Here is a 12,059-nt window from a genome sequence, read left to right on the forward strand (position 1 = left end):
CAGCGACCTTCACAAACTTATTACTGATGTTTGGGAGCATTGCTGAATACCCCACGAAGAGTGACCGCCGTCTTAGGTTTTTAGGGCTACATTTCTTGTACTGAAAATAGACCGAGATTGTCTTAATCACTGTCAGTCACAGACTTGGAAACGTATTTGTTGTCAGTGTCGTGGCATTTCATTGCTGTTTACTTTAATTAACTGGCAGTCTATAAATGCTAGGCCAGATGCTTCAAACCAAAACTAGTGAAGTTTCGTTTGATCGTGTTGATTTATGGACAAATAATAAGTTAGTAAAGTTATGGCCACACGTAACAAATTTTTCGTTGGTTCTGAGCGAAATCATGAAATGAACGAAACACACAGAATTATTCTGTGCAGCTAGAATCATGCTAGCGAGCACGGTTCTAGCAGCTTTTGTAATTAATATAGTCCAAGACACGTATAATGACATACAATAAAAGTATAAGTGCAATTCAACATAGTGCACAATGCAACTGCTTAGATTGCGCTATTGTATGTATATATATTTTGGACACTATGCCTACAAATTGTTTATTTTTTAATAATAAAAATTTCCTTTTTAGCAGCAAAAGTTTTGAGGTAGAAAATGTTGCCATCTTTAGTGCAATCAAGTCGGTTGCATTGTATTTGCTATGGTGAATTACCGTGATATTTTTTGCGTGTCGCATTATGTTCTTGGACTAAATAAAGTTCAAATTTGCTAGAATCGTGTTCGATAACCAACAATAGCCCAACTTTAACAATTATATAGTGTATACCATGTTGAATTGCTTTTGTATTTTTATTGTGTGTCGCAATACATATCTTGGACTATTATTAATACTAATTGCTAAAGCTAGAATCGTGCTTAGTCTGCTAGAATTTGTTTAGTCTGTTTCGCGTGAAGCGTTTCGTCGACAAATTCGGTGGGCATGCACAGCTCAAATAATTCTGTGATTTTCGACCGAATAATTCTGTGTTTTTCGTGATTTCGGCCAGAACTCAGAACCAACGAAAAATTCGTTACGTGTAGCCGTACCTTTAGTAATCCTACTTACACAATCATCGTCACCTACATTAATAAATGTTCGTCTCGTCTGTCACTTTTCAAATATCCCTGTCGTCGCGTCGTCAGAATCGTCACAAAACATGGGCGGACTCCCTATTTTGCTACCCAGTGATAGCCAACGCTACAGGTGTCATGTGAGTTTAAAGTAATAGTTTAACCTACATGTAATTGATTAAATAATTGAAATAAATAAATTCAACAAAACAATTAAAACTAATTAATTTAATTTTACTGGCTAAATAAAGAGTCAATGATCTCTACCAACTCAATTCAAACCATCTCTGATAAATGAGTGTTAAACTCTTCCTTCTGTTCATACAAATATGATGAGCTGTGTATCTCCTGTACATGTGCTGGCTGGTAATAGCAGCAACTAGTTGATAACTCGAATTACAACATCCTTTTGAACTGATAGACCTAGGATCAATTTTTTTGGGCTGGCAGCAACTTCTACAAAAGCTACCACACCATACAGAGCCAGCCATGTAATAACAACACCATTTTATTGATGACTACCAATGCTAATAAAAGGTTATACATACATATTTTATTTACATAAAATAAAACAGAATACAAGATCTGCAATTATGTGCAGATGTTCATGTTTGTATAAAAATAATTCAATTGTAGTCATAAAATGAAACATAATCCTGGGAAAAAAATTCTTTAAAATTTAAGAACTTAGTTGAAAGTTTAGGAATGACTCTGAGAAAATGATAAATCTTAATATAGCACGAGATTATTAAAAAAAGGCTTACAAATATTAATTTTTTTTGGTATAACAGAACAATAAAAAATATCTGAACATGTACTGTACAAGATGTTTTTAAAATAAAATAAAGCTACACACATAGGATTCATAATTTGTGCATTCCTAAGATAAGCACAAGTAATAGATAGCACCTTCTCCTAACCTGATCAGATAGCCACCTTCTTATCTGAACTTGCCCGAAATAACTAAACATGTGAGAGTTGTCCTCCTTTTGTAGTGACAGTTGGAAAAAGTAGACAACTGCCAAATGAGAACAAATTATGAGACTGACTTAGGCCATCTTTAGCTCAGGATAGTGGTTGAGTTTTCTTTGCTGACGTGGTGGTGAACGGAGATACTCTTTGTAGTCCTCAACTTTCATCTAAAATGATAAAACTAGAACTTGTCACTTTTCTACTATCTTTATAATAGACCATCTACAGCTATAGCATCAACTATGCATTATATTATACAATAAACAACCCAAGTTTATTAGTGCAGTTCTGTCAGCTTGAGAGATGAAAAGTTACAAAGGGCTCTAAATTGTAGCTTTCCTGATGGATATTTTAATTAAAAGTTTATTCCTTTGACTATATTTTCGTGAAGCTATAAGAGACAGAAACTTTATTGAACTTTATTTCTGATAGTTGCAGTCATGAATGCTTCGGACCTAGGTTAGGGAGGTTTGATGTGTTAGCAAAGAGAATATATTATAAGTTTATCAATATCGGCAGTTGAAGTAAAACCATTAACCTCAGGAAATACCATCAACTAAACCCTCACTATACTCTAACTAAACAGGTGGTATTTTGCAATGTGTGTTTATCGAAAAAATGCTGCCAGAGAGGTTGTGGGTATCATCACGTTTTTTATTTCTATTATAATAAAGGAAGCAGTGTTCACATTTTGGCAAACTTTCCCGGCTCACTTAAAAATATTAGTCAGTGATATTAAATTATTCACCAATTAAATTTGTAGAAAAAACCATCACTCAAAATGTGCCTTTAAATAACCCCACAAAGTAATCAGAGGGAATGGGTGTAACATGAGCTTGCTCGGAGCTTGTAAAGCAGCATAAGGTGAACACAGGTTTTAGCAGGTAAACACAGGTTTTAACAGGTGAACACCAGTGCTTCAAAAACTTCTCTTGCTAGTATTTGACAATTTAAACCTGTATTTTGGAGATGCAAATGATTGCTGAGAGCAAATTTATTCAATTTAGTATATTGAGTATAATTTTACTAAAGTTATCTCTGTGTGCAAGAATTTGAGTCCTATTAAAATGGGTACAACAGAGCTAGTGTAACTGTGTTATTTCTATTAAGGCTTTGTCTAACCTTCCAATATACATCATTCTAATATATCTATAGCAACCCTGTCTATTTTACCTGCTATAAGTATGTGGGACTATGTATGAGATATGTATGTATATGGCATATATATTTATATGAAGGGGTTTTTAATGTGAACAAATTTCTAACTGATATAGTCTGAATGGTTTAGAGCATACCTCTACTTCAATTGGTTGATCAACATAGTCTGCAGAAATATCCTTAGTATAGTCTCTGATATACGAGTAGGAACTCTGGGGGGTACACTTTGTGTCACCCAGAATACTGTCAAGGTAAGTATGAAGTTTGGCAAAGGTTGTTCGGTCAGTGGGGGCCTCTAACCAGCAGCTGCACATCATGTCGTATCTAAATAAGGCACATTTTCAACTATGAAGAAACCACAGCAGGAACCACAGGAAATGCAATTGAACTAGACAAGTATAGAAGTATAGAAGTATAGGCTCAGACACAACAGTGAATTATGGCTAACGTTAAAATTTCACATTATGTATTATTACCACCTTGTATAATAACTTTATGAAAAAGCAATCGCTCAATGGAAACATGGGAAGATAACTCCGAAATGTGTGAACAAATTGCGAACAGTCAAACACTCGCTAAAGCTTTCCAAATATGTTAATTGAAAGCTTGTTAGCAATGTTGGTATTTCTTACTTACATTTCTGGAGGGCAACATCTGGGCTGATGAAGGCGTCGGCCATATTCCAGATATTTTTTAACATCCCATCCAGTTACATCACTATATGGCTCAGCGCCACGAGTAATTAATTCCCATACCAGAACTCCATATGACCACTAAAATCAAATCTAACTGTTTTCTATTTGTTTTCTACAAATCTTTCATATTTTTTTCACAATTTTTATTTGCACGACTAAGTTGTTACCAAATTGCTGACAAAGTAAAATGACTTTCTTATCAACTCTGACAACCCTGTACATGTTTTATACTGTGGAACTGCGTTTGTGTAGAGCTTTTACATTGTCTGGCCCCAGGTACTGTTACAATGTTCACCTGCATCTTTTTCAACACCCTTTTACCAATTTAGTGTGTTTATTTATATATACATTAATTGTATGATATAAATATGTGTTATTTACAAAATAATTTTTTATAGAATAATTAAAAAGTTTGAAAATATCAAAACTTCAATAACTGTTTTAATTTATGGAATTTGCTCATTTTTTCAAAATACAGAAGTTCAGCATAAGTTACCGAAATAGCAATGTGATGAGGTGCAGCAGCATCACCTAATATATTGTACATTTTACTGTTTGTCGGTGATAAAATGTTATTAAATGTGAAAGCATTTGAGTCAGATGAGATAAGAATTTGTTCATTGCTTGTTGGTCAATGGAAAATAAATAAGGTTACAAACAAATCACTGTTGTTATGACTTGGTTGGCAAGATATGTCTTTAGCTTTTAGGCTGGTTCAATTGTTTACAATGCTACTCGATAGCCGAAACATGTAAATGCTTTTAAAACAAAGAGAAGCTGACTCACAACATCTGATTGAGAGGTGAAAACTCCAGTTTGAAGAGACTCAATAGCCAGCCATTTGACAGGAAGTGCCACACTACTATCTTCTTCTCTTCGGTAGTAGTCTTTGGCATAGACATCTCGTGAGAGTCCAAAGTCTGCTATCCTTACAATGTACTTGTCACTCACCCTGTATATGAAATTAGTAGAACAACTTTACTCAAAGTTCAGCGATTTGAATGTTTTTATACTTCAAACTAGATGCTGAGTTTTCAAGAGTTTCAAATTAAAAGTAGTTTTTGTGCCATAAGTTATACTCTCCCTGCTTATCTTTTGTAACCATTCGTACAACAACTCCTACTACTCATGCAACAACCCTTACCACTCATACAACAACCCTTACCACATTGGCAACAACCCTTACCATTCATACAACAACTCTGTGTGTTTTGTTGTACAAGGCTTGTTTGTTTACTAAATGAAGGTTTATATAAACAGGCAGAGTAGTTAACTTGAGATATTACTGCTATTTAGACTGATCTAATACAACTGTTGTTCTGCAAACAACTGACTCCATAACTTAAACACAAATACAAACACTCCTAGTGAACCTATAAATTATCATCAATTGTATGACACCTTTTGGCACTGCGACCAAATATTCTAATTCTGCTGATTCATCATTTCACCCCGAGGTTATAAATGTGATAGTATTCAGCAAATAATACATGAGCTCTCAACATTTTACTGTAACCTGTTAAAATGATTTGAATTCTGTTCGAAGTAATCTTAAAATAACTCTATCTAACCAAATGCATGAATCAGATTGGCTAACACAGAATAATAAGGATATGGTTAAGCTTGTCCAATTTTTGGCTAAGAAAACCTAAGCAATGATGGACTGAAAGATGCAGCTGTTTGAGGAGTATACATAAGGAAGTCAATTTTCTACTTACAGACAATTTCTCGCTGCTAAATCTCGGTGGACAAACTTGTTTCTCGCCATATACTCCATGCCACAGGCTACTTGCTTAGCGAAGTGCATGAGGTCTCCAAGGGTGAACTTCTGCAGAGTTAATAACAAGTCATGAAACACAATACTAGCTAAATCACATTCTAAGTGATGACTTGATTAGCCTGTGGTTCTGAGAAGTGTTTGAGAAGTCGATTATAGTTAGAAAATTAATTAGGTGTTGGGCTAAAATATTGAAACTAAAGAAGGAAAAACAGCCATCTCCAGAGCATTGCGCTTGTTATTGATCAAAGAGGTGACTGGTAATTTGTGTTTTACAGTGATAAAAAAGGTTGTAAATTCTACTTATTGCATAAATGAGTGTAGATAGCTAATATTTGGTTCAGTTTTTTTCATGATAAAATTAGCATGTGGCAATGTAGTTTCTGCCTGTTGGAGCTCGGCATAGAGATTCAAACAGTATGCTATTCACGCCTTCACATTCTTAGTACATTGTGATATACTGGCAGCCCATTGTGAATGACCAGTAAACCTGTTTGATAGCTCATTTGGTAATTTTCCCATTGTATTAGCAAAATGCAAATACAAAATTGTGTTTTACTTGTGGCTAATTAAAAATCTCACCATGGTTTCCATTTGAATGAGAGCCTTCAAGTCTCCATTAGCCATATAGGGAAGTACGACTTGCGGTTTGTCTGACATCGGAATACAAACAGCTAGTGTGGGTAGCACATTGGCATGATGAAAATCTTCCAAAATTACAGCTTCTTCTAGAAACTTCTCTATGACAGTGATGTTTGTGTCCATTTCTACAACAGTAGATTAAGAAAGGCTACGCTGACTCAAGCCAAAAAATTAAAAAAATGCCATCTCTCAAGAACATGATTTCATCACTCCTAGAGACATGTGCACACATCATCTTCAAAAAGTTGATGACACTTCTTAAATGTTAAGTCGAAATGATGTTGTTGTTTTTTGACAAGCTAGAATTTGAGGTTTATTATTACTTAAAGTCACGGCAATTTTCAGCCACTCCAGTATGAGTGCTAGTGCAACAGTCATATCAAAGACGATCTTTCTACAAACGATTGTACCTGCAGCGCAACTGCTGCATATTTTCTACACCATATCCTCATCAGGGTACACAACTGTGGCCAGGCCTTCCAACCCAAGAGTGGGGCAATGCTTGAGATTGGTTTTTGGGCAATTGATATATCAATAATAGTATATGTAAAATTGTGAAAATTGGGGCAAAAATCTCACGCATTTTCATTCTGTCTTTAGGGTGATTGCGTGAGTTTCACGCCCAATGTGTGAGAGTTGGCAGGCCTGACTGGCCGCTCCACTGTATCACTTTTATTAAAGATAAACTTGCACCAAATCTTAGCAGAGTTTATCAGAAAGTGCTGGTGTTTTTCTATCATTTGCGATTGTTTTTTATGTTTGATGTGATCTGACTGTTTCAGGATTAAAATAGACAACTAGACAAATACATCTGAAATGGCGTCACCAGTTGTTATCGCTGCTGTAGTAGCCACCCATGCTGCCCATCTTTGGAAATATCTGTATTGTAAATACCTTTTAAAGTTTTGACGGCCACTGTTTTGACCTGCCGATCTTTGTAGAGCTGGCCGAGATAAATCTTTCCAAAGTTACCCTCTCCGATTGGCTCTTGATTCTTAAGTTTTAGTGACTCGGGTTCAATGAGCAAAGGGTTAAGTTTAGCCTTAAGGTCTATGTTTATATGGACGAGCCACTCATCATCTTCCCCTGTAGAGAGCACATAATAGCAGTGAACCTCAACCAAGTTTCAGTAATGATAATCCAATTATTAGAATTGTTTAAAAAGAGGCTCTTAAATAACAAATAATACGCATGTGTTTTTTCGGAGAGCTCAGTAAAAGGTTAAAAGACATGAGGCACCTTCATCAGATATCATTGTTTTTCAGGCTATAATTGTGTAGATGGCTTGTAACTATGATTTTATAGGCATCTAAATTTAATTTTTTAGTCAGCAGTAACAAGGAAGTTGTCAGAGCAGTTGAAATTTTAGAATATTTTGTAATTCGATAGGCGACAAAGACAGACATGGAATTTAAATTGCATTGCCATTGATCCTTGTTAATATTGATTGAACTGAGTCCTTATTTAAAATAAGTTAATGTATTATTGTTAAACAAGGCTCGCCCTTCAAATAAAGTACAAATATTTTTGGATGATGATATCATAAAAGGAATTGGTCTGAGCATACATGTAGTCGTGTGGAGAAAATAAGCTGCCATACAAGGTTTTAGCTGATCACAATAAAATCTTACATGCAACTATATTGTATTTTAATTGATTACTAATTTTTTCAAAAAGGCCTTTCTACAACTAAAATTAATACAAATTAACTTGTTAAAGAATAAATATATATTGTACGGTCATATTTTGTTTGGAATAATTTGTTTGGTTGGCACAGGATATGAAGCACTTTGTTATGGCACTAATAATTGCACTAATTTGCACTAATAATTGTGTCAGGCTTCAAATATTGTAAACTTTAAAACTTTTAGAATATTTCTGTGTGTCTCGAGCTGAAAAGAACAGAAAGTAACAAAGTATAATGTTGCAGCATGATTTGAATGAGTTAACCTTTCACCTTTGAGTTTGCTAAATACAGAGCAATTAAATTTTACGGCACCTATATTAGCAAATCCTACGTTGTCATTGTGTCTGTCTGCTTGTCTGCATTAACCTGAGGCATGACCACATTGTTTGTCCAATTTTATCCAAACTTCACACGTATATGCTCGTGATTTCTACCAGGTCAGTAAAAATATTTGGTCTAAAAACTGCATCTGGTTCTTAAGAACCAGCTATTTTATCAGATAGCCAGCAGGTGGGCACCTGCTGGCTATCTGATAGAAAATTAAAAAATTTTAGGCATCGTTGGGCTTTGTGCAAATAATTTATGCATTTTTCTCAGTAAGTCTTTACAAAATTTAAATGGTAAAAAAGATGGACAAATGACTTCTGATTTTGTCTGCTGCAATATTTACACACTCCTTTCATTTCAACTTTACGATGTTTACAAACATTTGTCGTCTTTCAGCTCCTTGTAGAATATTACCAACTTTCTACCTAGAAGGTTTAAAAGCCGTAAATTATAAATAAATGATAACATGATATTACTTACTATATATTCTGATAAAGTTTTCCTCCCTCTGCCTCAATCGGTACCTTCTGAAGAAAAACAGAGCCCCACAGATTATCACTGCAACCATGGTGACGAGCACACTCACGATTATTGCTACCTCCTCAGGAGATAAGTTATTTCCTCCTTTGGCTCTTAGGAGAAACACAGCGCTGCCTTTGTTGATGAGCAAGTTTCCAATGCGAATCTAAAACACAGTAGCCTTAATTTGAAAATTCTAAAAAACTATTAATATAAATGTCACTGTGTTTGTTCCCAAATTGTTATTGTTCTTCAAACAAAACTTATGCTGTGGAAAGTAATTTATGTACAAATTTAATTTAATTAGTAATAAATTAATTTAATAATAAATTAATTTATGTTGGAAAAATACATAGTAGTAATACAAAAGTGTTTACTTGAACTACTAAGTACGTAAAAGTTTTAAGCCTTCTCATCCTTAACAAATCAACATAGAAATTAAACCTGATCAGCAAAAATGAGTTCCCTTTGCGGTAAAGTCATATCATAATCCATAGTGTATTTAGACTAGTAGTAGGGCAGCATTCGTAGGGAGTCTTCATTGTCCCTGCATTTTGTCTGCTCTCATGACTTGTTTGTTGTATTTATTAGCCATTTCATGCAACTTGTTGAAACAGAGTATTTTAGGAAAGGTATCCTGACCCGTGGGCAGATGGTAGCTAAGGAAGAGATTTCATGCATTATTAATGTACATTATTAATGTACATTTGGAGCTAAACAACTTTATAAAATTAGAATATACACGTGGGCATTTGCTGGTCAGGCGTAGGTGGTGTCAAATTAAAATATTGATAGCTTTATTTTTGACGGAAATTTAGTTCCTTATTAAAGACATAATGGAAACTATATATAGAGATGATATCACAGTGTCACAGTTGAGAAAAAGCCAAGCCTTAATAATCTAATGCAGTTATAATATAAGTGTGACCAATAACGTGAGAAGAGGCTGATATTTCCGAATATTAAGCGGTTTTACTTTGCTTTGCCAACATTTTAAGTTGCACCTTCTCTTCTCATTTCTCTACTGTCTCCTATTGTATATACTGCTCCTATTGTATATACTGCTCCTATTGTATAAACTGCCTTCTATTGTATATACTGCCTCCTATTGTATAAAACCTTCCTCTTTTACTTACCTTGATTGGGTTGTGCTCAGAGTTAAGGGTGTTGATTTTATTCCCAATATTTGGCTGGCAAGTTATCTTATCTTCTCTTATATTTTGTTCATCTATTATACACGGAATGTTAACTGCTTCAGATAGCTCTATGAAGATTTCATAGTAGCTATTCAAGTTGTCCACATCTAACATGCTGCCGCTCAGAGTCAGCTGACTACTCACATTCAGACTTATAGGACCAACCTAAAATAGATATATAAAAACTAAAATAAAAGCAGATTGTTTATAATTGCGAATGTTGTCTCTAGTTTCAAGACTAACATGCAAAAATGATCTATTTTATGTGAAAAAACGCTCCTTCAGCTTGAACTTCCTATTTTCAATATCATAAGCTAATTCCAAACAGTAAACCAATACCATAAGTCAGTTATACTTTTAGAAGTTACACCTGGAATAACATGAATAACGTCTACCCTAGTGATCCCTGATACCTAAATACTTACTCACATTAGTGTAGCCTTCCACATATTGTTATGCAAATAAAATCAACCAACTTTTTAAAGCAAGACCCTATTCTAGTCAAGACAAAATTTATACATAAAGGCGGTTAATTAGATAAAGTCAGATAAATTAACTGTGTTTACAAGTAAACTGGCCTAGGTATAACTTATACTGTATATCTGTATATTAAATATATGTTGAAAATCTGGCCACATGCTGAGGGGGGCCATATGTGTGAGTAGATACAAAGCTAGTGGCACGTTCAGTTTGTACGTTAGACAAACTGTTACATCAAATGGAAGCACTCTTACTATTATGCTCTCACTTTTGAGCAATTTTGACACAAACTAGATTTAATGCATTTTACTGGCTTATATAAGTATGCATGAGCAGATAATTATATTAAGCTGTATTCATTGCAATCCCGAGGGTACTCTCTCTTTGACAACCACAAGCGCAATGCAAATATTTTCAGGAACTTATTATTTGAAGAGGTAAATACATGTTATGTTATAAGTAGCAAGACAGTGCGGTGGACACCGAGCCATGACTTTCTGTTAGCATATTATTCTTATAATTACTCATATATATTTGGCATGTTGCGTTTGCCTCCTTTATTATGTATCATATCGCTAATAATTTGTAGTTTATTATAACCATGCCAACGTAGTAGCGACTCTATATATACTTTTATACGATTCCTTACTCGGTCCCATCATCCAAAACGGGTAAAATATATGTATATATAAAGAGCGCTTTCAGTGGGAGAGCAGAGCAGTAGTCGCAAGCTCCATGACCAATAGAATTTCCGTCGGAATAACAACGAAAGAAAAACCACACTCATTCTCTTACATTCATGCAACATTTATCACAAGCTAGATCGTGTCTGAGTAAAGGCCGACCAAAATCCTTTACAACGTAGCTAGTTGATTAATAATGGTAGAGGGTCACGAATAATGCCACAAGTGAGACGCAGCTCTAATACATAATACAACATACAACGCATACAGAGCGAGATACAGTACATACGATGACTGCTACATGTGAGGATATTGTAAGAGATTAACGAATAGGTTGTCTACATACCGCTTAGAAAAGTATATCATCAGTTACAGGAGGTAAGGAAGAATAGACCTACTTGAAACTGAGGATCTGGATGAACAGTCACATAGGGAGCTGCAATTCTCACTCCATCACTGATTAGTTCCATGTAGATTTGCTCTTTATTTGTGGTTACATCTGAATTTGAATTTAGACTATCATCTCATGTAGCAGGAAAGTACTTATATCAGCCAAAAACTAAGTACTGGTAATATAATAAAACATAACATATTCTCATAGAGAATAATTTTATGTAATAGAATTTTATATAATTTAATCTGACTTAATATAACATCATGTAATATAATAAACTTTAAAATAATATAATAAAAAATAATATAATTTCACATAATATAATCTTATATAATTTATATAATATAATTTATATAATATAATCTTATATAATATAATCTTATATAGTATAACATCATGTAATATTTAAAATATAAAAGATAAAATAATATAATTAACATAATATAATGCAATATATATAATG

At 34.2% G+C, this 12,059-nt stretch overlaps 1 protein-coding gene across 3 annotated transcripts in view; it reads right to left on the minus strand.

The window, feature by feature from the left end:
* Positions 1-1,597: 1,597 nt before the first annotated feature.
* Positions 1,598-12,059, minus strand: part of LOC137405522 (hepatocyte growth factor receptor-like) — a 63,449-nt gene continuing 52,987 nt past the window's right edge. For all 3 annotated transcript variants that reach the window (XM_068091824.1, XM_068091823.1, XM_068091821.1), the window contains 10 exons: positions 11,601-11,701; positions 9,980-10,204; positions 8,805-9,009; positions 7,205-7,396; positions 6,251-6,435; positions 5,610-5,719; positions 4,678-4,843; positions 3,833-3,969; positions 3,334-3,520; positions 1,598-2,205 (listed from right to left, as the gene is read on the minus strand). In XM_068091824.1, coding sequence (XP_067947925.1) covers positions 2,116-2,205; positions 3,334-3,520; positions 3,833-3,969; positions 4,678-4,843; positions 5,610-5,719; positions 6,251-6,435; positions 7,205-7,396; positions 8,805-9,009; positions 9,980-10,204; positions 11,601-11,701 — 1,598 coding nt within the window. In that variant the 3' untranslated portion in view covers positions 1,598-2,115. The remainder of the gene's footprint in view (positions 2,206-3,333; positions 3,521-3,832; positions 3,970-4,677; positions 4,844-5,609; positions 5,720-6,250; positions 6,436-7,204; positions 7,397-8,804; positions 9,010-9,979; positions 10,205-11,600; positions 11,702-12,059) is intronic.

This window comes from Watersipora subatra, chromosome 9, assembly GCF_963576615.1.
Source record: "Watersipora subatra chromosome 9, tzWatSuba1.1, whole genome shotgun sequence".
Lineage (NCBI taxonomy): Eukaryota > Metazoa > Bryozoa > Gymnolaemata > Cheilostomatida > Watersiporidae > Watersipora > Watersipora subatra.